Genomic DNA, 26944 nt, shown 5'->3' with positions numbered 1-26944 from the left:
AGCATACGAATGCAACCAAAAAGGAATGTGCACAACTAGACCACACTAGGAGTTTACGTACCAAATTTCAACTTTCTAGGATATTTCGTTCTTGACTTATGCGACATAAATACACACATACGTACATACATATACGTCACAAGAAAACTCGTTGTAATTAACTCGGGGATCCCCAAAATGGATATTTCGAGTGTCTGTATGTTCCTAGGGATATATCCACGAGTGGTCGTGTTGAAAAATAAACTCAACATTCATTCGGGGGTGAGCAAAATGGAAATTAAGGCTGATTTTCGAGTGAAATTTTTTTCGCGAATACAATACTTCCTTTTTTGTAAAAGGAAGTAAAAAGGTTCAATAATTTATTTTTAAAAATATTTATTGAATGTATGTTTTTTTAAAAGAAAAATAGGTGGTTATGAGATGGTTACCTTTGTCATTTCCATCTCTCCCTCAAAACTCTGACTTTTTTTTCTTTTTTTTTTGACATTCAGTTACTGCTGACTTATTTACTGCTGATGATTCAACATACGGGTTATAATTTTCTTTTAAAATTACTACTATTTTCATTAACTAAAATTTTTTACAGTTATCATATGTATTTAGGTATGTATTATTTTTTTAATTTTGAGAGCACTTGAAACAATGTTAATTGTTTGAATTTAAGTTTTAAACTTTATACTAATCTGCATGTCTACCATATACACAATGTTGCACACATCTCATATGTCAAGACTTTTCTTTTCCAGTTTTTCCGAGAAAAGGCCTGCATTAAATGGCTACTAATAGAAAAAACGTTCAAAGTAAACTATGTCTGTAATGTGTCTGTAGACAATGGTCTACAAACTAAATTTTTGAATTTTCATTTCTAATTTACAACAGAATATAATTTTATTAACATTAAAAAGAAAATTAGTTTAACAGAACTTTAATAAAGTTTTGAAGTATTATTCTGTTTAAAAAATTGAAAACAGAGAAAAAACAAATCATCTCTCAAAGAAAGAAACAAGCTATTATCTTAAGAGTGAATGAATTACCAACGTTTTAGTCCACAAAAATTACAAATTACTGCAGACATGTGTTTTGGGGTTACAAGGAACCCCTTTTTCAATGCAAAGAGTGTGAACTTTTGGATGAAAAGTCATCTGAGGAATTCCCCCATGTCCCCGCCATTTACTCTTGGGATTATGATTTTACTTTGCGAATTGTTTTTGTGTTGATTCGCATATGTTATTTGTTTAGTGGTTAAGTTTCGTTTATTATAGTTATTTCTTTTGTTATTGTGTATAAATGTATCAATCATGCTGTTCAGATGCTGTGTGCCTGTATTTCAGTGCAATTACGACAGCACCTATAAAAAGTAAACGACGTAGAAATGTGCAAAAGATGGATTAAATCAATTTCACGCAAGGATTTTGCACCAACTAAGTCATCTCGGGTGAGTTCTTAATTATTTTTTCCTCTTTAAAAACTAATGAGCACAAATTAATTCTGTTGTTGTTTCTCAAAAATAAGACTGGTACATTGAATAACAAATGTCAATAATTACTTTTAGCAAAATGAATTTTTGTAGCAGTTTTTAAAAAGCTGAATAATCATAAACCGTATACAGTAACGTGAATAACCAGGAAGTAAATCATTATTCCGCTCCCCCCTCCCCTATTACAGTCACTGGTAATATATTAAGTTAAGTATACCTTATACCTATTTTATTCATGAGTGTTTTTGTTTCTTTGTGTGGTTGTATTCTTGTTATAAAATATTTTTCACTTTCAATGAGAGAGAAATATTTAAAATACGTTTCATGAAAATTAAATTTTAGTTTAATTCCATATTTTATGTATTCATTTTTTTAAATTATTTTCCTCGACACAACTAATATCTGTTGAAGGTGAATTTAAATTCTTAATTCAAAACAATAATTTAACAATATGTAATCATTTATACTATTATTAAAATGTTTAAATTTTCTACTTTAATTTGTTAATATGGAAAAAAACCGTGGTGGGCAAGCTTTTGACAGTTTTATTTTTAACCATGGTTAACTGTAAAGTCAAAAACCCCGTGTCAAAAAATAAACACTTTTACAATCATTATGAAAGTTTAAATAAAGATTAATAAATTTTATTCATTCTAAATTATCTAATGTTTTAGTTTTTGGAAGTACGCACTACTGATGTTGCAATAGTTCCTACTAAATGATATCTATATATAGGGCAGCAAATTCTGTACTTTAAATAGAGGGGTTTTTTTAAGAACCTAAAAATGTAAATGAGTCACTTTCATAAAAACAGCCATTTTGAGTTTATAAAAATCAGAAAAGTTAAAGTGAGTGGAATCAAATGAAACATTTTTTAGAGATAGATATATGTAAGGGCTTTTAATATGAAAAAAATATTGGTCATCAAAAATATTCAAAATACTTAAACAAAGGGTGTCCCAAAATTTACGCAAGATTTGAATTTGCCGCCATTTTTGCAATAAATTGTGGATTTTGAAAAAAGAACAATTTGGCAGCTGAGGGTCTAGGGTTATTACAAATGGAGCGTTTTCGATTCTGTAATGCGTTCTCATTATCGAACAATTATTTGAAAAATAACGAAAGTTTGGGCGGGTCAAGCAGTTTACTGTTATTGGCGCTCGATATCGCAATTAAGTAATGCGCAGGTGGTTGTGGGATTGCTGACATAGACGTTTGACTTCAAATAACCCCATAGGGAGAAGTCTAATGATGTAAAATCACACTATCTAGGGTACAATTCATATCACCGAAACGAGAGAGTACACGAACAGGAAATTCCTCATGCAGTGATTGAATTGTTTCGCTGGCTGTATAATAGCATAACACTCCATTTTTACTAACCCTAAACTCCCAGCTGTCAAATTGTTCTTTTTCCGTGGCTGCCAACAATTCACAGCAAAAATTGTGGCAAATTCAAATCTTGCGTTAATTTTGGGACACCCTTTACATAAATTATTTACAAAATTTAAAAAGTGAGAGAATGAAAAATTAAAATTTACAACTTCATTAAATAACAATATATATATACAGGGCCTGATTAATGCATGGTCCAGCGGATCCATGGACCTGGGGGGACCTTACTTTCTGAAAAAATTGGCAAAAGTTTTGCCGCTAATTTTAAATATATACGTTATAAAAAGAAGGAGAACAAAATGAAATAAACATTGTTATGTTAAAAAAGGTCAGATTATTATTCTTTTGCACAAAAAGGGTTCACTTCTGCAATAGCGATTTCTGTAACAGGTTCGATTTTGCTGTAATGATTTTCATTACTTGTTGCTTGTATTTTGAATAAATATCAATAAAATCCTGTGCTGCAGCCATATTACATTTTTTTTTTTTCAATTGAGCATTAATTCGAGACTATCGGGAAAATTCGCGAACAGGCGATTCCCACACTTTTTGTGTAGTGTAGTTGACCGATTACTGTAATTACTGTTTACTGTAATCTTTATTTCACAGTCAGATCATTTAAACTTATAGCAGAATGTGTAAGTTTTTACTTCTATAGCATCTACTTAAAAGGATTGGACTAAAATCGACAAAATGTTCATGGTTTCCAGTGTTCCCCCCCCCCCCCCAAAAAAATTGTTTGGGAAAAATTCTCGGAAGTTCTGCCCAGTGTATAAGTCGACATTTTAACTTTTAACCTCATTTTTTGTACTTAACCTCATTTCTTGACTTATACGTGAGTATATAGAGTATGTAGATTAATATTCTTCTATCAACAGAAGCTCAAAAAATTCTGTGTTAGTCTGAGCCCCTGAATCTGAAGTCATTGTAGCTTAGCTCTCAGTGGCAAAGCCACAATTTTCTCCTGGAATGGGAGCAGGAAGACCAATAAATATTTATTGACCCAGATTGTATACATTAATATGTTTCTAACATAGTTAACTTATCCCTAACATTTTGCTCCATTAATATCAAACAAGTTTTACAGGCTTTCATGACCAATACTTGCAAGTTAATTGCCAGAGTTCGATGATTTGAATCAGCTTGATTTAAATCATGATTAAAACCATGATTTTAATCAAGTGATTTTATTTCAAACATTGATTTAAATCAATTCATTTGAATCAAGTGATTTTTTTTACATAGTCATTGATTAAAATCAGTTTATTTTATTTTTATAAATTAATTTTGTGCTTTTAGAGTGTGTTGCTCTAAATTAAACTACACTGCCTTATACAATCTTAACTTCAACTGGCAAAACTACTAGATCCCTCTTTCTGTATGTGTGTAACAGATTTTCAGAATCTTGCAATATGGTTTTTGCTCCAAAATTTAGTTAAGAACAAACATAAAAACTTGCAGCTTTTCTTATGTAACAAGACTAATATTGGTACTTATATTGGTAACCAATATATTGGTAACCAATTAAATCCAAAATATCCAATAAAAATTTTTAAAAAAATCTTTTTTTTTTTTTTTGAATCACAAACCTTGCAAATAACTTTCTTTTTTGATAGCAGCCATTATAACTTTGTGATAAAATAAGAATTTTTTGTGTACAAATACGTATCTTATTTTCTTTAAAAAATACCTAATTGCACTTCTTGAGAAAAATTGAAAAGTTTGGGATGCAAAATAACATTTTTCTGGAGAATAGCCCATATACACTTCTAAATGCTTTAGCTTTGACTTGGGCAGATTTGAAAGTGCCACCCTTATCCATCTTACTTCAAGTTTTTATATTGAGTTTCAGTGAAGAAACGAGCTGGTGTGTGCTTCACATGACTTCCTTTTATGCCAATTTAATGATAATAGCGCCTTGGAGTAAGCAAGGAAAAACTAAATATTTTCACCCCGAGTTTCTTGCAAACCGAAGCAAAAAAAAAACATTTTACAGATTTATTTCAACATTATTGGCAATTTTAATGTGATTTAGTGGTTAACTCTTTAAATATCACCAACAATGACCAAATTGAAACCATATTTAAAAATTTAGAAAAAAAATCGCCAAATTTTTCGCCAAGTTGGAGACAAAACTTGGCGGCCAAAAGCTTGCCGATATATCGCTGAATGTTTGACAAATTATAACACTACTTGAGTTAGCATTGAAATTAACAATGATTTCCCCCAAAAAAGGTGTAAAAGACCCCCTTATGAACATCCGAACGCAACCAAAAGAGAAGGTGCACAACTAGACCCCACTAGGAGTCTACGTACCAAATTTCAACTTTCTAGGGCATACCATTTTTGAGTTGTGCGAGGCACATACGTACATACGGACGTCACACGAAAACTCATTGTAATTAACTGGGGGATCGTCAAAATGGATATTTCGGGTGTCTGTACGTTCCCAGGCATATATTCACGTGTAGGGTTGAAAAAAAAATCAACATTCATTCAGGGTTGAGCAAAACGGAATTAAAGGCCGATTTTTAAGTGAAAATTTTTTCACAAATACAATACTTCCTTTTTTGTAAAAGGAAGTAAAAACACAGAAATAGCACGAATTTGCCACCTCCCAGAAGTTGCTGCCTTGGGTAACGGGCTCGGCTTGTTCCCCCAAGATAAAACACTGTATGTATGTGTTTACAAAATCAACTAGCTAAAACTCTCAACCAAGAATTCTGTGGATATAAACCACAGGCTACCAAAATCACAAAAAATGGTAACCACTTCTGTACTTTTGGCAGCCTTTTTTTTTTTTAAAGTATGCACAAAGAGCGAAAAGTAAATACCCTACTTGATAATATAGTAATATTAAAAAGAAAGTAAAAGATGATGAAACTCTACAAAAACAAAATTTCACAGGTTATATTTTTTAATGTAAAGATATAAGCACTAAAAGAAACATTTTATAAATTTTTGAATATAATGAAATATGCGCAGTTATAGCTAAATGGAGTAGGTGAGAACTCATGCAGGCTTTAGTTTATTTACAAGCAAGAAAATGTCTGTTGCCCAACACGATTTTTATCAAGGAATTTGGAATAGTTAAAAGCCCTAAACACAAAAACAAACCCTTTGCAAAAAAAATAAGGAACGTAAAAAACGGACCATTTTTAAATACTAATAGACGTAAAAACATCAAAAATCATTTATTTTGCTACTCTAATTGAAATATTTGGTCTGAAATGAACAACAAAAAAAATTTGTTTGCATAAACACAAGATAATGCTTACAAGAGACTCAAAAGATGAGCTCAAGTAGGATCGGAAATGTATTTGTCTCAGCGCAATATTACTTTTGGCAAAACAGAAACACATGGTTATCACTTTTGATGACTGGGACTTGATTCTTTAGTAGCTAATTTCAAGAAAATACTCACAACAGCTGTTCTAAGGCTTTACTGGGATAGACAATGAAATGTAACAAAATTAGAAGTAAATGTTTCAAACATACTTACAAAGCATCATGCTCAATGTAATTCGGATTTAACATTATGCCAATATCTAATCTAAAAAATACAAGAAATTTCAGTTCTATTATGATATGTAGTTGACATTTCCAATACATTATATGAGCATGTGCTTGCTCACACAGTCATGTTTCACTTAGAATACATACAAATTTTATTTCAAATAACTCTTAGAGCGATAAATCTTTACTTACAACACAATTCACGGTTTGTTTTTATAACAAACCTGATGTACAGGCAAAATCTTTACACTTAGTCATAAAATACAGCAACAAAAAAGGAAAAAAAATGCCAGGTAATCAATGGCAGTAACGTGCAGCCCAAAACTTGAGCTTATAATTTTAACTAAAAAAATTTTTGAATTATTTTAGGGGGTTTTGTTGACTTTTCTTTTAATATTTGCACATTACTTAGTGTCTACTTACTATGTGAATAGAATTCAGAGCAGCATCATATGAAACAAACAGTTAAGGCACTCAGAAGCAAAAGGGGTTTGAGCGATAAAAATGAAAATTCAGAAATAACTAGAGTAAATGATAGAAACAACATTAATATGTTTTGTGGTAATGCGATTTAGCAATTGCCCTAACACATGCTGCTATTAAGCATAGTTAGTAAAACTTTTATACAACGAGCTGATGTGTGCATCACATGACTTCCTTTTACTCCAATTTAATGACATTTTCTTGTTATTGGCAGTTTTAATACGATTCAATAGTTTATATATATCACCCAGTGGCCAAATTGAAACCAGACTTTTAAAAAAAAATTAAATAAATAAAAAAAATTGCCAAATTTGTTGCCAAGTTGGCGACAAAACTTGGCGACCAAAAGACTGGCGATATGTCGCCAAGTGTCTGCCATATTACAACACCACTTGAGTTTACATCGAAATTAACAATGATTTCCCTCCAAAAAGGGGCAAAAGACCCCTTTTGGAGCATACGAATGCAACCAAAAAGGAAGGTGCACAACTAGACCACACTAGGAGTCTACCTACCAAATTTCAACTTTCTAGGACATTCCGTTCTTGAGTTATGTGACACTCATACACACATACATACGTACATACAGATGTCATGAGAAAACTCGTTCTAATTAACTCGGGGATCCTCAAAATGGATATTTCGGGTGTCTGTATGTTCCTAGGCGCATATCCACATGTGGTCGGGTTGAAAAAAAACTCAACATTCATTTGGGGGCGAGCAAAATGGAAATTAACGCCGATTTTTGGGTGAAAATTTTTTCGTGAATACAATACTTCTTTTTTTGTAAAAGGAAGTAAAAACAGTCAAATGATTTGAATTTACCTTTCATTTTACTCAAAAAGTTTCCTCACATTATTTCCCTTCTCATGTCATCAATTAGTATTATAATACAGTATGTTTTGAACCCGCAACATTATATACCAATCTTTGCAAAAAGTGCCTTTCAAGTCTTGGGAGATGATGTAGCTCCAGGAAAATGAAGGAGCAAAATTTTCAAAGAATTCCATCCAATTAAAAAATGGGGGAATGAGGTATGATTGAATAGGGACAGTACTTAGTGAGTAATGAAGAACAGTTATTTAGTTCTGTTCCCTGGTTTTACACTATTCTAGTGTTTGAACTCTTTCAATTTCAGATAATGTAAATATCTAAATATTTTTGCACAATAATCATTAAAAGATAATTTTTGTCTTCAAAGACATGCATAAACTTAGGATTGAAGTACAATTGCATCTAATTTTTTCAGCGAAATCATTTTGCTAAAAGGAAATTTTATTATACCAACAATACAAAATTGTACATTGTTCCTATGTAATTTGAGTAAGAGATTGCCAAAGTCTCAGCTAAAATGAAATGTAATGGACTTTGCTAAAAGAGGTTTTGACTATAATTTCTAATATTAGTGAAGCATGTAATCCTAAAAAATATCTAAAAGTAAAATAGTACCTAGCATGGGAGACACCTAGGGCGGTAATTTGTGGTGTCTCCCCCCCCTCCCCACTACAAAAGCAAAAAAAAAAAGTTTTAACATTCTATGCATACACAAAAACAAGAAATTCATACAATTTACAGAAACAACTACATTTGTGTTATAACAAAATTTTAAGTGGGTTAATGTGCAAAAGACAAATAAAAACTCAACGCTTTTTACCTAACTTGCCACAGATGCATATGTGAGACCATCGGGAGGTCAAAAAAGTAAGGGGGTGTATGAAATTGATGTCCCCCTTAATTATTTCAAATATATCTTAAACACGGGGAAAGATAATGGGGTTCAGTTTTTTTGGTGTGAGAAAAAGTCACAATTAGGTCTAAGTACAGTAGAGTCTCGAAAATCTAAGTCTCAAAAGTTCGAGGTACCGCTTAATCTGAGGTGCTTTATTTATATATTTTAGTAGCAAACATTCAACTTTCATTAAAATCTGAAAATAGAAATTTTTTGTTACTGCAAAACATTTTCGTTCAGTAAATAATAAAATACACTGAGAGGTTGGTTTCAATAACCCTCCCTAAGTGGCACAAAATATTCATCGGCTACAAGATATAGATTAAGAGATGCTATGGAGATAACAACTTTGATGCGTAAAACTGACATTGATTTGCTACAAAGATCATGTTAACATCCCTTTTGGAATATCCAATTGTAATTTAAAAAAAAGAGGTGCACAACATGACGCCACATAAGATGCAAATACGGGAAAATTCAAACCTTCCAATAGCTAAGCTTTCTGTGTAAACCATGATACAAAAAAATGCAGGAATACATATTGATACAGATGTCATGACAAAACTCATCGAAATAGATTCTGGTGCAGTCAGAATGCATGTTTTGGTTGCCTTGCATACATAAATACGTAGGAATATCTAGAAACAATTAAGTCAAAAATCATTTAGACCCAATTAAAAGGAAATTTATGTTGAAATTTGAGCAATAAATTTTTCGTGAAAGCAAAATTTCTTTATACAGGGAAGTAAAAGGTGCTCTTCCTAATGTCTTCTGGGTAGTGCAGATTTTAAATCTGAAAGAATTTTCTGGATAATCCGAGGTTTCAGTAGTCCAAGGTGAGGAGAGCCCCAATTACTTTGGATTTTCGAGACTCTACTGTATTGAAAATATGATCCTCATCCTGAAAATAGTATTCACTCTATGATGTAAGGTTGAATAAAGGGGAGGGGGGGTCCTGAAGTTTTCTCCCGTAAAACTTTCAAATTTGTAGTCTTTAAAATGCATTTAAGCTTCATATATTTAAAAAATTTATAGTTCCACTTTGGGTGTCAGCCCCCAGAAGGGTGACACCTGGAGAGGACCCTCCCCCCCCCCCATCAACGTAGCGATGCCACTGGTAAAATGTCCAACCACATTAATGAAAAAGAATCTGTTAATTCTTTGACTTTATCCAACTGCATATTTCTGAATTTTAATCAAAATCTCTACCTCTAAATCATGGTTTTTTATTGACCTTCAAAAATCATCGAGAGGTTCAACTATATTTACCATTGAATTTTTATGCATGGAAAATGCTTAGTGTTTAAGATACTGGCTATCAAGCACTCTATAATTTAAATAGCTTACTCTAGATTGTCCATTTTTGAGGCTTCAAGATATGCTTCTTGGTCACAATGTAGAACAAATATAAGAGGAGCAAGAAGTTCATGCATACCCTATAAAAAACAAGAGTTATAACACAAATATCCAAGTAAACAGATGTAAAGCAAGCATGTTCACACAATTTGGCATAAATGACTTACTTGTTTATAAGACACATGAGGATATTCACGGGCATATGAAAATAGAATGCTGGTCATCATTTCTTGAATTCTAACATCACGAAAAAATTCAATTTCTGGAAATCTAAATGTATATTAATTTGCTACAAAACTCATCAATTAAAAGTACATTACTGAAAATGCAAATTAATAATAACTTTTGACTTACGTGCGAACAACATCTTGTTCTATTGTAATTTTTAGATCACTGTCTTGAAAATACTGATTCCAAGGACTCTAATACATGAGAATAGACAATTAGCATTGTATAGTATGAATCAATGTACTTTTCAAAGTTAAATTAAAAGTTCTTAAGTGTATAAATTGCAATAATAAAACAAATTTTTGAATGAAACTTGAATAACAATAATGAAACATGTTGCAAGAAAAAAATTAATAAGTCATGTTTTCTCATAACAGTACAGGCAAGTAGTTATATTTAGTCGGTGGAGTTTGTGCAAAAATATTTCACTTCCGGATACCAGTGTGAAATTTTATGTAGGGCTTATGTTCATATAAGAGAGCAAAAAATCACCGGAGGCACTTGATTGGAGGTCAAGGTCCCCCTGTGATGACATCATCAAAATAGCCACCATGTATAGATAAATAGGTTGGTTTAACAGCTTAGAACTCCAGTATGGATCTAAATGCTGTAAAATTCAAATATATCATCTGAAAATGCATTAAAAAAGCTATTTAAAAGTGCTTGATTTTTCTTTCTAAGATGAATAGTTGAAGAGTTACTACAATTTCAATGTGGAAATAGGTAGATAAAGCTTCTTTGCATTCTCCAATGCTGACATAAAAATTTCAATTTGCTCTGATATTTGCATTATAATTAACCCTTCCAGTTTTATTGAATTTAAATTTGGACTAATACTACATGTTTTAATACCTTTTATTAATATTTTACCGAACGTAATAGTTTCAATTATATTTCACACATTACCGTGCATTATTTAACTTTTTGTAGTGAAGTTATGAAAATAACAAAAAATTTACTCAGTACCCTTAACTTTGCGAGAAACGAGCGGGACTGTATATTGAATGAATGAAGGGTTTACTCTGAGAAATAATCATAGCCGCAGCACTAAATGGAGTGAAGTCATTAAAGCTAGCGTATAATAAAACCTTTTTAACAAGAGTTTGGATCAAAATGCTTTATATTAAAAATATAATACTGTTAAGAGTTCGGTGCAGCTTAAAACTTTCTTTCAAATGACGACACAGTTCTTGGAGATTTATTTACACTATGTACAAGAAAGATCGCTAACAACTGCTAAATTAACCGTAGTAATTAGGCAAATATCAATTAACACCGTACACTCAACGGTTCCCCATGTATTTACATCAAAATACAGAAGAAAAAAAAAGCGCAAAAGGCTTTGCAAAACACAGCTAATCCACTATCAGCACAACGACTCAATCAAGATTGACTTTTTATAATGCGGCACGGCTGTTTATAAACATCGAAAGAGAGCTTCTCAAATATTCCAGAAAATCATACACCGTTATACCACTTTCTTATTTCTTTCCATTCACAAATTTTATCATTCAGAAATGAAGGGACTGTATACTTCAGCCGAATGTACGGGGGCTGTATATTCATTACAAGAAACTATTTACAGGTTAAGTTACTACAATAATTCTAGATGAAAGATAATTTAATAAACGCCAAATTTAGCTAGATTACGACAAATTGATCACAAAAATAATTACTATTTATAGAATTTGTAACATTGCCCCATTCCAAAGGACTGCACGTCCTGGGCGCATATAAGCTACCTTTATTTCTGTTTGGGCATAGGAAAATTTCAGGCCCTCTCATTGGCTTATTCGAGTGTCAATCAAAGCTTCAAAGCTGTGACGCCTGTAATGTTGCTAGCCGTCTTTCGTACTGTGTTTCTTGTTTGTAATCTGCTAAATACGAATAAGCATTTGCAAATGAGATCTTTAATTAAATGTTGCTGACAAAAACAACATTCTTATTTCCAATCAATTTCATGCTTTGCAAAACAAATGAAAGCTGCCTTTGAGAAACTATGCTTCGAAATAAAAATAGGTGGTGCCATCTTTAAGCAAAAAAATGCATGTTTTACGACAATGTTTTAATTTAAATTGAAATTATTTTTTACATAATTCCCACGGTAAATTATTTTGTTAATTAAAAAGCGAATTCCGCAAATTTTTCATATTCTTAAAGATATTTAATGCAATTTAAACAGCTGTTTGTAAAGAAATTATTACCATTTAAGTTAATAACAAATAGGTATTGTGAATAATTTTATACATGCTAATTTCTAATATAAATTGCTCTTGTGCAAGTAAATAAATTGTTTATCATACAACTTTTCTTTCCTGTTGCTATATCTATTGTTTCACATTGTATCTGGCTGATATATTATGTACATCTGTTTTACAATATTTATTTTTATGCGAGTTTAATATGAATAAATTATTATTAGTTCTCTGTTGGTTTTCAAGTAAATGTGACTGGACTAGAAAGCCATAGTATTATTAAAATAATAATTCTTCCACATAATATGAATAGAAATTACATTTTCATAAAACAGTTGCAAAATGATTCAGAACCAAAGAAGTTTTGTAACACTTACACACACACACACACTTTTATTAATAAAATATGTACATCAAGGGAAAAAATGCAAATTATGAAAGTGTGTTCACCCAAATTTTCAGCTTCTCAAGTTCTACAAGAAACACAGAGTTGTAAAACAGCTTGTTTTAAAGACAACTTAAGTTTGATACAAAAAGAGAAATATTTTCACAAGATGTTTAATTCAAATTTTTCTTTAATACTTTAAAATTTTTTCAATGAATGTATGATATTTAATGTTATTTGAATGATTACATTCAAATGGTTTCAGAACTATTCATGAAAACATGATAGTCTTATTTCGACGATAGAAGGTCGAAGGTTTTTGCTACTTTTGCTGAAAATATTTAGCAGCTGCTGATCTCTTCATGGGCCCAGTCTAAAAATTTTAGTTGCATTTATTACAATACATTAAAAGTCATAGATTAATTTCAAAATTTTCAAAATTGTCTCAAAAATTGTTGATTTTTCAAGTTTTAGAATTTTGTGAAACTTTTTCTCCCAAATATATTTATGTTAAAAGTAAATGAAACTGCATGAAATTCTCTTGAATTGCCTCATCAACTGTGTGTGATATTTTTTTTTCAAAATAATGAATGAATTTAAGGTGTCAAAGGGTGTGATTTCTGAAAGTTTGACTTGAAAGTGATTTGACTTGAAATAACATATATATAATTTTACATTAAGAAACATTGCTTTTTAATGTTATTTTCAATTATTTCATTCAAGGGTTTAAATTACCTATTCCTTTTTACATAACTTTAAATAATATGAAGATTATTAAAAGATAAAGAATTGGCTGTTTAATTTTAAAAAACTTACATTTAGAATTAGTTGACAAATGAGTTTAATTAAACTCCAATAGTACCTTCTTCAAAAGCGCCATTTTTGTTTAAAGATGATGCTATTTATTCGTTTAATTATATATTTTACATGTTTTTTTTTAAAGCAAAGGATTATTGTATTTTATGAGTAATGAAATTAGTATGTGACAAGAAGGATATGTTCGCCAGACTCACTCAATATTCAATTGGAAGTCTTATTCTCGGATCCAACCCATATTCAATAGAAATTAGCTAGAAATGAACTGGCACAAACTAATACAGCGTTAAAAAGCACAAATGCGCAGGAACAGTGCAGACAAGAATTTTGGCATACAAAAAAACGCCTTTATCAATGCAAAAATTTGAGCTTGTGGTTGAATATGAATCTCATGAGAGAAATACACACGATCCAACAAAAAATTTGACTCTGGCCGTTCCAAAGGGCTTTGCTCCAATTAATCGGATATCTATTCATCCATAAGCTCAAATTTTTGCATTGATAAAGGCGTTCCTTGTAACGTTGAAACACGTTTCTGCAGTGTTCCTGCACAGTTGCGCTTTTTAATATTGTATTATTTTGCATTCAATTTTATAACGCTTTTTGAGAACAAAAAAGCGTTGGAAACGTGCATTGCTGATAATGCCCAGCAATATGGCAGCAGAGCAATTTAATTGACAAATATTAATTGGCTACTCAGATTACAAAACGGTTTCTTCCGAAATACACACGAATTCACTTAAAAATTGTCTTTTTTTTTTAATATTTCAGTTCATTTAGTGTTTTTTTAATTACCAGACAGGGTTTTTTTTTGTTTATTTGTTTACAAAATAAGTCATTTTTTGTTCTGCGTACTTGGTTTGTAATTAAACACAATACTATCAGCCCCACTTAATCGGGTACCGGAAATGAATATCCTACTTATATGAATAAAATCTCCCGGAACCGAATATTTCCCCGTAGGAATAATAGTGATCCCCCGAATAATAGTGTAACGGATTCGGTGCGACTTCCACTTTCTTGAAATGAAGACACAGTTCTTGATAAAAACACAGGAAATTTATTTACACTATGTACAGGAAAGATCTTCAACAACTGCTAAATTATTCATTAGCAATTAAGCAATTATCACACAACACCGTAAACTCAACGTTTACACACGTATTTACTTCCAAATACGAAAACAACACAGCGAAATGCCTCGCAATAAACAGAGCAAAAATGCTCTCCGTTCGAAATCCTCAAATGAAACTCACTGTTTATCCATCGCTAACGGCTTAAATACACCGAAAAGAAATTTCTCAAATATTCCACACGCTTCTGTAAAGTAGTAGACTGTTATCAATGAAAAGAAAGAAAATAGGGGTCGTATAATTTAGCCGAATGAAAAAGGGGTTGTATATTCATTACGGGAAACTATTTACAGGTTACGTTCCTACAATAATTACTATTTACAGAATTTGTAACATTGCCCCCTTCCTAAGGACTGCACGTCCCGGGCAGTACAATCCCCAGAAAGGGTGCCAAACTTCTATCACAAGTTTACAAATATACACATTAATTAATAACTAACAGATACAGAAAACACAATAATAACAAGAAATATTACTAAACATTAAAAGCAAAAATTATCTACAACTTTTATGTTATCAACCATGGTTGTTTACGTAATACTCATGAACTATGGCCATAGTATGGGGCTAACCGATCATAATGTACAACCCTAGGTTTTGCATTAGGTGATTTTTGGATCCTCACTACGACGTCATTCAGTCGGTTAACGACTTTGTAGGGGCCATCCCAATGCGACTGCAATTTGGGTGAAAGACCTTTCCGTCGGATGGGATTCCATAACCAAACCTTGTCGCCTTCGTTGAATTCATGTCCAGTAGACCTTGTGTCGTATCGGGTCTTCATCTTCTCCGCCGCAATGTTGATTCGCTCTCGTGCGAAGTTATGAACGTCTTCCAACTGGGCCTGGAGATCCTGGATGTACTCCTCAGGCGATGCAGGCGCATCCGGAGGACGACCGAAGACGAGATCACAAGGTAGCCGAAGCTCTCGTCCGAAGAGCATCTGAGATGGGGCAAATCCGGTAGTCTCGTGGACAGCACTGCGGTAGGCCAGCAGGAACAAAGGTAGCTTCTTGTCCCAATCCTGTTGATTTCTGGATACCATAAGTGAGAGATTGTTCAGGATTGTGCGGTTAAATCTCTCCACCATGCCGTCCGATTGTGGGTGTAGTGGTGTTGTCCTAGTTTTCTCAATTCCGAGAATTTGACATAGGCCCTTAAACACAGCAGAGATGAAATTCCTCCCTTGATCGGAATGAATCTGCAAAGGTGTTCCGTATCTCGAGATCCAATGTTGGACTAGAGTCTCTGCTACGGTGGTAGCCTCTTGATCTGGAATGGGATATGCTTCCGGCCATTTGGTGAAGTAGTCGATGGAAACAAGAATGTATTTGTTCCCATCAGCAGTTCTTGGTAGAGGACCCAGGATGTCGATCCCAATTCGTTCGAAAGGAGCTCTAACGTTGTACAGATGTAACTTCCCTCTGCTTCTCTTCTTCGGTCCTTTACGAGCAGCACAGGCGTCACAAGAATGGCACCACTTCTCCACGTCATCCTTCGCCTTGCTCCAGAAGAAGCGCTCCCGAACTTTATTGAGAGTTTTCTAGACACCAAAATGTCCTCCAGACGCACTACTATGTATTTCTTTCAGAACATCTGAAATCCTGGATCGAGGAAGTAGTAACTGCCACCTAGATGTCTTGCCGTCGTCAGATTCCCATTTCCGGTGTAGCACGCCGTTCCGTAAATGGAGTGAGTTCCATAAAGCCCAGTATCTTTTTGTTGCAGGACTGAAGATGGAAACGTCCTGCCAGCTAGGGCGTCGACTGTCACTTTCCATGAACTCTAAAATTGGTTTTATGTCGGGGTCTTCAAGTTGATCTTTTCGAACTTGGTCATCACTCCATGGATCAGGTTCTGATGATGTTGGAGTCACTGTCACCTGATAGGCGGTAGGGCTAGTCGTTCCATACTGTTTCTCGATTCGGGAACAATAGTGGCAGTTCTCAGGACAGGGTCTCCTTGATAAAGCGTCAGCATTACCGTGAGATAACCCTTTTCGATGCTTGATCTCCATGTCATATTCCTGGAGCCGCTGTATCCATCTGGCTATCTGGCCTTCTGGATTCTTGAAGTTCAAAAGCCAAGTTAACGAGGCATGATCTGTCCGAAGCAGAAATTTTCGGCCGTAGAGGTAATGATGGAAGTGTTCTACAGCTTTCACTATGGCCAGTAACTCCTTTCTGGTGACGCAGTAATTTTGCTCCGACTTTGATAAGCATTTGCTCCAGTAAGCGATGACATGTTCATTTCCGTCAATTTCTTGGGATAAAACAGCTCCAATTCCCTCGTTGCTCGCATCAGTGTCCAGGATGAAGGATTTTTCAGGCTGAGGATAGGCGAGGATAGGCGTTGATGTTAAAGCCTCCTTCAGTCGTAGAAATGCATCTTCGCATTCTTTGGACCATTCAAACTTTTGCTTGCTCTCCGTCAGCTTATGCAAAGGTCGTGCAATGTTGGAAAAACCCTTCACAAACTTCCTGTAGTACGTGCAGAGCCCCAGGAAACTTCGCAACTGATGGATGTTTTCGGGACGACTCCAACTCCTGACCGCAGATACCTTCTCTGGATCGGTTTGCACACCTTCAGAAGAGATGATGTGACCAAGGTAGTTCACTTCCCGGCGGAACAAATTACATTTGGACGGGCTTAACTTCAGATTGGCTTCCTTAAGCTTTTGCAGCACCTTCCTAAGATTTGCCAGATGTTCTTCGAAGCTGCGTCCCACGATGATGATATCGTCTAAGTAGACCAGACAGGATTCGTAAGAGAGTCCTCTTAACACTGTCTCCATAAGACGCTCGAACGTAGCTGGTGCATTGCAGAGGCCGAAGGGCATCACTTTAAACTGCCATAAGCCTTGTCCAGTTGTAAACGCTGTCTTCTCTCGATCCTCAGGGTGTATCTCAACCTGCCAGTAGCCGCTCTTCAAGTCCAGGGTCGAAAACCACTTGTGTCCGGAAAGAGTGTCCAAGGTATCGTCTATCCGTGGAAGAGGGTAACTGTCTTTCTTGGTGATTTCATTCAGTCGTCGGTAATCGACACAAAATCTGGTGGAGCCATCTTTCTTTCGGACCAAGACGATGGGAGAGGCCCAAGGACTGGATGACGGTTCGATTACATCATTCTCCTTCATCTCTTTCAGGAGGGTTTCAACCTCTTCCTTCTTAGCGAACGGTAGTCGTCTTGGCTGCTGTTTAATAGGGGGGTGTTCTCCAGTGTAGATCCGATGCCGCGTTAAATTCGTACGGCCAACATCCTCCGATGTAGATGAAAACAGATGCTTGAAGTCGTCCACCAATTGTTCCGCAGCAGTTCTTTGATCTTTCGATAATGGCGCACTCCCAATTAACTTCGATGTCGAGGACTCAGAAGACACAGTTTCGGGGGAATTGATTCTTCTAATGATGCAGTTTACTGGAGTACAAGTTGCTAACACTTCACCTTTCCGGATATTCCTTGGCCTTTCACTCACGTTGGCGACTCTCACAGGAATTACATCCTTGGAAAGGTCCACAAGCGTAGATGCTACCAGCACTCCTTTTAGGTTATTGCTTAGGTTAGGGTATTCAATGAGTCCAAATCGAAAACTATTGCTTTCTTCAATGGAGCCGGGTATTAATGATTCTGACCTTGAGGGAATTGATAAATCTGTTTGGGCTATTATTTGATGAGCGGATTTTACATCACTTGCTGCAGGGAAAACGGCTATGTCTTCTCTCATCGAGTGCAGCTCATTAGTCTTGAAGTCGAGAGTGAAGTCATATTTCTTCAAAAAGTCCAATCCGAGAATGAAGGGGTCCGTGATATTAGCGACGAATGCCGTATGATGGTAGGTGGCATTCCCAAACACTATTTCCAAGTCCACTTTACCGTCAATCTCGATCTTGTCACCTGTCACAGTCTGGAGACTTACGCGTGGCGATGTCCACAGCAGTTTCAATCCAAATTCACGAGCCACATCTGTCCTAATGATTGTCACATTGGCTCCAGTGTCAACAATCAGTCTGCAGGGGTTCCCATTTACATGTGCGTAAATGAAAAGTCCATCACTGCCACTACTAGAAGAGGAAATCTGCAGAGCTTTAGTGGTGGTGATTTCCTTCCCTCGCGTAGCTTGGCGAGCCGGACAACTCCTTCGCAGGTGTCCTTCACTACCGCATTTCCAGCACTTCTGCTCTTGTTTCTTTTGGGCTTTTATGCTGCTCAAATGTCTTGTCAAGTCACCGAGTTGTCTCTCAAGTTCAGCGAGGTGGGACGAACTGGAATCAGACTCATCATCTTCCTGAGTCCGGATTAGATGGCGATCCACACGGGCTGCTTCTTGGGCGGCCTCGTATCTCATCGCATACACAACGGCAGAATTCAGGTCTTTGACATCCGCCATCCGTAGAGCTTTCTGGATTTCCGGATCTCGAACCCCGTCGATGTAGTAGTTGAGTGCCAGGTTGTCTCGAACATCCGCAGGACAGTCACAAAAAGCAAGATGAGACAATCTCTCGACGTCCGCCGCTAGCTCTTGCAGGGTTTCCCCGGTTTTCTGGAAACGGGATTTCAACTGGAGTCGGCTGAAATCTTTCTGGCACTTCTCACCGAAGCGAAGCTCCAACGCAGATGTGAGGGCGGCGAAATCCAGGCGCTGGCTGTCCGGAAGGGTCTGGAGAATGTCCGCTGCGTCACTTCTCAGGGATGCTGCAAGATGACAGGCCTTGGTAGCAGAGTCCCATCCGTTCGCTTCCGCCACTATCATGAATTGAGTTTTGTAAACCTGCCACGAAGTTTTCCCATCAAATGTGGCAAGTTTAATGGACGGTCGAGCAACCGATGTGGGAGCGCCAAACTGTACAGAGCTGCTTTCCGCGGTCGCCAATCTCCTTTCCACGTCCTTAAAGATCTCTTCTTTAAGTAGATGAAATCTTCTATCTTCATCTTCAAATTTATTTTCTACAGCATTGAATCGGCTTTCAACGGTATCAAATTTTTCTTCAATTGCATCAACTCGATGCTCTATGTCATTAAATTTATTTTCCATCACAGTCTTTACCGAAATAAGGTCGTTTTTAATTTCTTCTTGGTTAGACGTTAAGTCCTTTTTCAGCACCGTTAAATCGCTTTTTAACTGGTCTTGATTTGCCAACATACTTGCAGTCAGATCACTTTTTAATTGTTCTTGATTAGCCGCCATATCATTTTTTAATTGTTCTTGATTTGCAGTAAAACTTGCAGTCAAATCACTTTTTAATTGGTCTTGATTAGCCGCCAATTCACTCTTCACAGAGTTGATTGCATCAAGCAGTTGTTTTAATTGTTCATCCATTGCGCGAGTAATCACCATAAAAATAAAGTCCAAATTTAAAAAGTCTTTATGAAAAAATGTCCAAAGTCACACTTACTGCAAGAAAGTCCTGAAGTAGCCCCACGTTGGGCGCCAAATTGTAACGGATTCGGTGCGACTTCCACTTTCTTGAAATGAAGACACAGTTCTTGATAAAAACACAGGAAATTTATTTACACTATGTACAGGAAAGATCTTCAACAACTGCTAAATTATTCATCAGCAATTAAGCAATTATCACACAACACCGTAAACTCAACGTTTACACACGTATTTACTTCCAAATACGAAAACAACACAGCGAAATGCCTCGCAATAAACAGAGCAAAAATGCTCTCCGTTCGAAATCCTCAAACGAAACTCACTGTTTATCCATCGCTAACGGCTTAAATACACCGAAAAGAAATTTCTCAAATATTCCACACGCTTCTGTAAAGTAGTAGACCGTTATCAATGAAAAGAAAGAAAATAGGGGTCGTATAATTTAGCCGAATGAAAAAGGGGTTGTATATTCATTACGGGAAACTATTTACAGGTTACGTTCCTACAATAATTACTATTTACAGAATTTGTAACAATAGTGATCAGCTTTCGCATATATCTTTGATGAGAAAATTTTGAATACATTAAAAATAAATTAATTGAGAGCAATTATTGACGTCAAAATTAAAAACAGTATTTTGAGGCAAACAGGAAAAAACATTCATAATCCATCAAAGCATATCCACTATTCTATCTAGTTTCTTCTATCATTGCCATTACCAACAGACAGTTGATAAGAAAATTAAAAAACACAACGAAATATAAACATGGCAGAAGATAAAAAATTGATAAATATTAATTGCGTTAAACACGGTGATTGAAGTTAGAAAAATGTTCTCAAAATACCTTGAGCAACGAATTTACTATTACGGAGTCTTCAAAAAATATGAACTGCAAAAAGGTGTCGAAATTAAGATTCACTACCCCAAGTTGTAAGTTACATATAATTTTCATACGTACTTGTATTATATATACTAAATTATTATACTATTTTGTTGATTACTTAGCTTATTTAAAACACTTTTTAATCAAAAGCATTTTTCTTCTATTACTTAGATATTGATTTATTATAACATTTTTAGACAAAAGTTGTTAACCAGGAAAGGTAAAAGCATCTAAAGTAGATGCTGGGACACTTGGTGTTCCTCTCAAAGGGGCAAAATTAAGCAAACAAAACATTAACTATTTTTAAATTTATTTCTTCATGCAAACCATTTCTTTAAATTTAAGAAAAAAAAAAGAATACTCCCCTAGCACTACTCCTGTAGCAAACCAAAAATGTTATTTTGTTTTTACAACCTCAATGAAATAAATCAGCAAAAGTCAAAATAAATAATAATGTTTCCTCTCTCAATATACATTTTTATCATTAAACTAAAAAGGATATGATCAGTAAAAGGGGGAAATACACGAATTTATTCTGATTAGTAGATGTATCAGTTGTGGTTTTTCAACAATAGCGAATGAAGTCAACTACAGTACATTAGTAAAAGAAAAGAGAAAGATTGAACATCTGGAACTCTTCAAATCTTCAGATACAACAGGCTTGAGAATCTCCAGAGAGGTCATGTCTCATTCCCCGACACCCGCAACCATATTTTTTTTCTTCAAATTAGTAGTCAGAGGAAATGGGAGGAAATGGCAACCACTCGTCAAGCCACTTCAACATTGGCGATGAATGAATGTCATTTGTTCTTAAATGTCGGCGTTTTTGTCAAATCAAATTTCCGTAAGTTTTTTTTTTCTCGGAGGAGCTTAAAAACTGGTCACGGAGTGGAGCATTTTTACCCTCTGCACGAGTTCAATTCCAAGTCGAGCCCCTATTCTCCAACTAAGCTGACATGACCTCATGCCTGCCCTTGTTGTAAGTTGCACTTAATAGCAATTGTGAATTGTCATTTATAAATAAAAGCGTCAAAGAGACCAAAAGCATTTTAACTTTTTACGACCGCTAAGGTTTCCCTGTTTTTTTTTAAATTTATTCATTTATTTTTTATTACACCACTAAAAATATATCGGCAGGCAGTCCCATTTCAGAAATTCCCCTTCTTCAGAAAATCCCCCTCTTGGTGACGGCCCTGCCTCCCTCCACCTGCAAGCTTTAACCTATGCGTAAAGAGGAGCTGAGGCTGTGTTTTGCGAATTTGCATTATTCTAAACACATGCACGCAAAATTTACATTTTGCTGTTAGTAGACAGGCAAGTACAGCAGCACCTACTAGAGTTACTAGCACTATCTCTTGCCTCAAGAAAGAGGAGGGGTTGACCAACCACTTGTACTGGTTATCTCCAAATTTTTAATTTTGCCACTTGCATCTCTTTGCTTCTCATAACCTCATATGTGTAACAAAAAAATTAAGTTATTGACATTGAATTTAGGCCTGATTTCTAAACTCTTTTTCTTCAAATGTATGCTCCTTTCACTGATGACTGAGATAAATGTGAGACAAGGAATTTAGGTGTTCAATTGTTCATTGAGATGAAACAATGATAATTTCATATCGCCAAAATATCTATGGGTACTTCATTGAATTATTATTGAACCTAACTTTTAAGAGTGATAATTTTTACTGATGACACAAAAAACAACCTAACACATGTACTTGTAGCAGACAGATGAAGAAAATATCTCGCAGTTATAACTGGATTATTGTATGTCGTATGCAAAGTTATTCTGACTAATAATAGTTTGATAGTTTCATGAATGCCATAATATGCACTTTTGCCATTGATAGTAGAAAGAAAAGCCATCTGCATTCCATTGAAAATTTGATTCATCGAGACAGATGTTGTTTAACTGGCAATTTTTATTCTGGAAAGAAAAGCTATAACTAAACTAGACGAGTTTTGCTACCAAAGGAATCCTTTTGTTTTAAAAAACGTCGAAGCAGGACGGTTAAAATAAATGGGTGTATTTCGTCAAATATACTTATTCATGGATAAAACAAATTTCCTCAAACTCAAAGCCCAATCTCAAATGCTATTGGGAATTAGACGAGATGTTCCTCTGTCTTAATCTTTAAACTCAGTATGTTCTTTTAGTCATGCTGACAAGATAAGTTTTCAAGAAACTTTAGAGGATTTTTTCCTATAGCACAGGTGGAGAGGAAAATTCCACTTTTGGTGGCACAATTACAGTACTTAATTATGCATTTTGAAATATTATCTACTTCACAATAATTAAGGAAACATTTCAGCAAGTACTTCATATACATACTTTTGAGAAAATGAAACACGAAAGAAATGGTTAAGTCTTGCTAAACTTACAATAAATAGCAGTAACTAATAAAATTTCACCTTAGTTCAAGTTACTCTAGTAACAAAAATACGCTGATTCCAATGATTAAAATTTAGTATTATATAAAAGACACTTCAATATGTTAGATAAAAAAAAATTGAGTAAATTAAGGGCATTCCCTCATGTTCAAACAAACACCTGAAATAGACGGAAAACTGAAAGTTTCAGAATTTTTTAAAGTACGATTTCATCATCAAGGAATTCAAAAAAAAAAATACTAAATTAGAGCAGTTAGTTAGTTATTGATATTTTTTCAATCTGAATCATTTTTGTTGTTATGCTTTCATAAAAGAGCTAGAAGAGTGATTTGAAATCTGAAGTAAATTAGCAAGTTTTTAATCTTTGTTAATATCCCAGATTCAAAAAAGCTCCCAATAAATTTGACTTTTCTCTTTCCTAATAGAGATTTGTTTATAGAATGTGAAAATATTTATTTTTTAAGTTTATGTTTATAACTTATGGAGCGATATAGTCACAAACTGGCTGCCATGAACTCTGAAAATTTAGGCTTAGCGTAAGCATCAACTTCTAATTTCAACAACAAAGCAACAAACATTTTTTAAACTTTCATACTTTGCATTCCCTCATAGACATGCATGATTTACCTAAATAAAAATTGTCATTGAAATCTGTGAAATGTCGGCCACATCTGATTTGCTTATTTCGCATGGAATGACCCTAATTGAAAAAATTAGAACAAGCATAATCTGATGTAGAAAACAACTTTCAAATGAGATAGAATGTCAAGGAGTGTGGGAAATTTTTCCTTCCTTCAATAGGCAATTTATGTGAAATTTTAGGCCAAAAATGTACTTACAAAAAAAACTAATTGGTAGTTTGAAAAATAAACCCCAGGTGCAAACCCCTGGAACTGAAAGTAATTTTGTAACAAATTTCAAGGCTGTTGTTCCTATGGAGTCTCCTAGAGGCAGGCCCACAACAGGCGGAATTTTACAATTTATTTTATGTTACTTTTAATGACTACAAAACATTCAACTGTAATAAATCTTTTCAAACACATGAACAAAGAAAATCTCAAAATGTTACACTAAATAATTATACAAGCAAAATTTTCAGAAAAGTATAACCTGGCAGGACTGTGATAATGGATTATTCACATTCACATCCAAGTATTCCTCTGTGGTCCATGGATTTGTGTGAAACTAGTGCAAAAACAAATATTATATTAAATACAGCCCATTTCAGCAAAAGCTTAGATAACAGATTTTCTTCTAAACATTTTCAATAAATAAACAGAAGAAAAAGTATAAAATGCAGCAAAATAGTTAGAAGAAAAAAATTTGTTTTACAAAAAATTTAATTTCCATCAAATATTTCATATCACCAACGAATAAGAAAATCATACATACTCTACAGTTCTTTTCTTCTATTCACAAAAATTGATGGTGGAAGTACCATTATTCCATTTTTATAAATACTCAGATATATAGTGGGGCAGTTAGGTCTCATATAGCAATATTTTCATGAAAATTAAGTCCTGGCTAAAGTGGCAACTAATGCTAGAAGAGTATCTACTAAACTATTGCATTGTTCAGAAAGTTTTTCTTTTGGGAAAAGGAAAGACAATTTTTGTATAATGAATAAATATTTATTAAATTATAAATTAGTCATTCTGGCTCAATTCCTTTTGCCCTATTTCTAGTAATAGCATGATTCCATACTCATAAAATTTTTGGATTTTGCTGGCAAAATGCTGAGTTTAGTGGGTTTTGACCTCTTCATTTGAAGTAAATGTTTTACCGTCCAAAAAATTTTGCAGTGACCAGAATAAAGAATAATGCAAATGAACCTGACAAATGTGGTGGGTGTGGCAGTGTATCCCATTCAAAGTGTAAAAGCTTTTCGCGAGTGACTAAATGCGACGAGCTCTCGCATTATCTTGATGGAAAACACTACACTTTTCAGTTGATTAATTCTGGCCATTTCTGTTGAAGTGTATCATTCCATTTGTCCAAATGATGATAGTAGACTTCCAAACTAAATGTTGTGTTATCCGGTAAAAGCTCAAAAAAAAAAAAGATTCCTTTATAATCTTATTTTTGATGGATATTGGCTTTAGAAATGCTTAGAGCCCAAAAAATTTTGATGGCGTAACTTGCACCATAATCCCCCCTCCCCTCTCACCCTATGGGCACCCCTGCCTCTCACTGATCTCACGTGTTGTTATTCAGAGGTTTGCATCAACTAATGCCTTTGTCGTGTCTTCATCAGCTTCAACCGGCCTTCCAGAACATGGTGCATCTTTGGCATAAAAATTGCTGTATCAAAATTTTTGCAAACCATTTTTGGCACTGGCATACTGTTAACACATCTTCTCCATACACATTGGTAAATTTCTTCCTGACTAAAACAGCATTTTTACCTTTCCCATAGTAAAAAAGTAAAATATGTTGAAAATGCTGCTTTTTGCTTTCCGTATTTAGATGGGCACCAACCAAAAAGTGCTGGCTAGCTTCAATTGAACTTTTTCACAGACAAGCCTCACTATATCAGTTCTCAAAACATATAATGATTATACGGCTTAAGTGTAAAGTTGGGTTCTAAAATATGCATTAAATCCTCAGATGGGATTTCAGGTCTAAATTACCCCATACATTTACCTACATTGGCATGATTATTAAAGGTAAATTAATGCTTTTATTGTGCATTAATTATTTTCATCTAGTGCTACTTGTAAACATTTTAAAGCAATTTTCAAGCAAAACATTTCAAAATGAATATTCCTCGACTATCTCTACATGTTCTTTACATTATGAAAAGTATATAAATTAATTATAAAAGATTTTATTTTTAATTTTTAAAAATGTTGCATCAAATTAGAGTTGGGCTGACATTTTGGGGGTGATATGAACTTCCAGAAAGTTTTTATGAAATGCTGAATGCTTGAGTACACCAAGCACATCCACTTTGGAAGCACTTATACATCGGCATATTGCAGTTAAAACAATTTATGCACAATTGCGAGAAATTCAAAATAGCCTTACTTTTATAAATAGCAAATTAAAAAAAGTCAGACCATGGAAATGGCGTGAAAATTTAATATTTATGTGTATATAATCATATGAACCATGATAAAATAATGAAAACAGAGCAACTACTAAGAAGCAAAAATGATATTATAGATGTACTTATTCCAGACATTAGTAGTATAAGTGCTGGGGCAAGATTATAATGCTTAATTATGTGAATAAATATCCCATTCAAACTCAAGTTAAAAGTACTTTAATACTGCAACTACTCACTTTATCTAACATTTCATCATAACGCTGTCTTTGGGACTCCGTGACATCCCTCCACAAGTTTCTATCATCAGGTAGACATTCCAAAAATACCTAAACGTTTAAGGGTAAAAAATTGATTTACATAAATGAAGCATCTAAAACAGAAGTAAAAGAGATTGATTCCAAGGCAAATACAATGTGTAGTGTGTAATATGAGGTGAGAAAACAGAATTGAAAAAGTAGTCCTTACTCCTTTGCCACATAATGTTAGACAAGTAATTTTACAGACTTGATCAAAAATCAAACTTGTAAGC

General features: G+C 34.3%; 1 protein-coding gene across 1 annotated transcript in view; it reads right to left on the bottom strand.

Annotated features, from left to right (window-relative positions):
• LOC129231738 (TBC1 domain family member 5-like) overlaps positions 1 to 26944 on the bottom strand; it is a 112465-nt gene that overhangs the window by 54520 nt on the left and 31001 nt on the right. Inside the window, exons 4-9 of the mRNA XM_054866100.1 lie at positions 26652 to 26741; positions 24477 to 24551; positions 10311 to 10378; positions 10124 to 10226; positions 9948 to 10036; positions 6375 to 6425 (exon numbers count right to left, since the gene is read on the bottom strand). Of these exons, the coding sequence (XP_054722075.1) occupies positions 6375 to 6425; positions 9948 to 10036; positions 10124 to 10226; positions 10311 to 10378; positions 24477 to 24551; positions 26652 to 26741 (476 nt within the window). The remainder of the gene's footprint in view (positions 1 to 6374; positions 6426 to 9947; positions 10037 to 10123; positions 10227 to 10310; positions 10379 to 24476; positions 24552 to 26651; positions 26742 to 26944) is intronic.

The sequence above is a fragment of the Uloborus diversus genome, chromosome 10 (genome assembly GCF_026930045.1).
Source record: "Uloborus diversus isolate 005 chromosome 10, Udiv.v.3.1, whole genome shotgun sequence".
Taxonomy (NCBI): domain Eukaryota; kingdom Metazoa; phylum Arthropoda; class Arachnida; order Araneae; family Uloboridae; genus Uloborus; species Uloborus diversus.
This window is presented reverse-complemented; position numbering and strand designations above follow the sequence as displayed.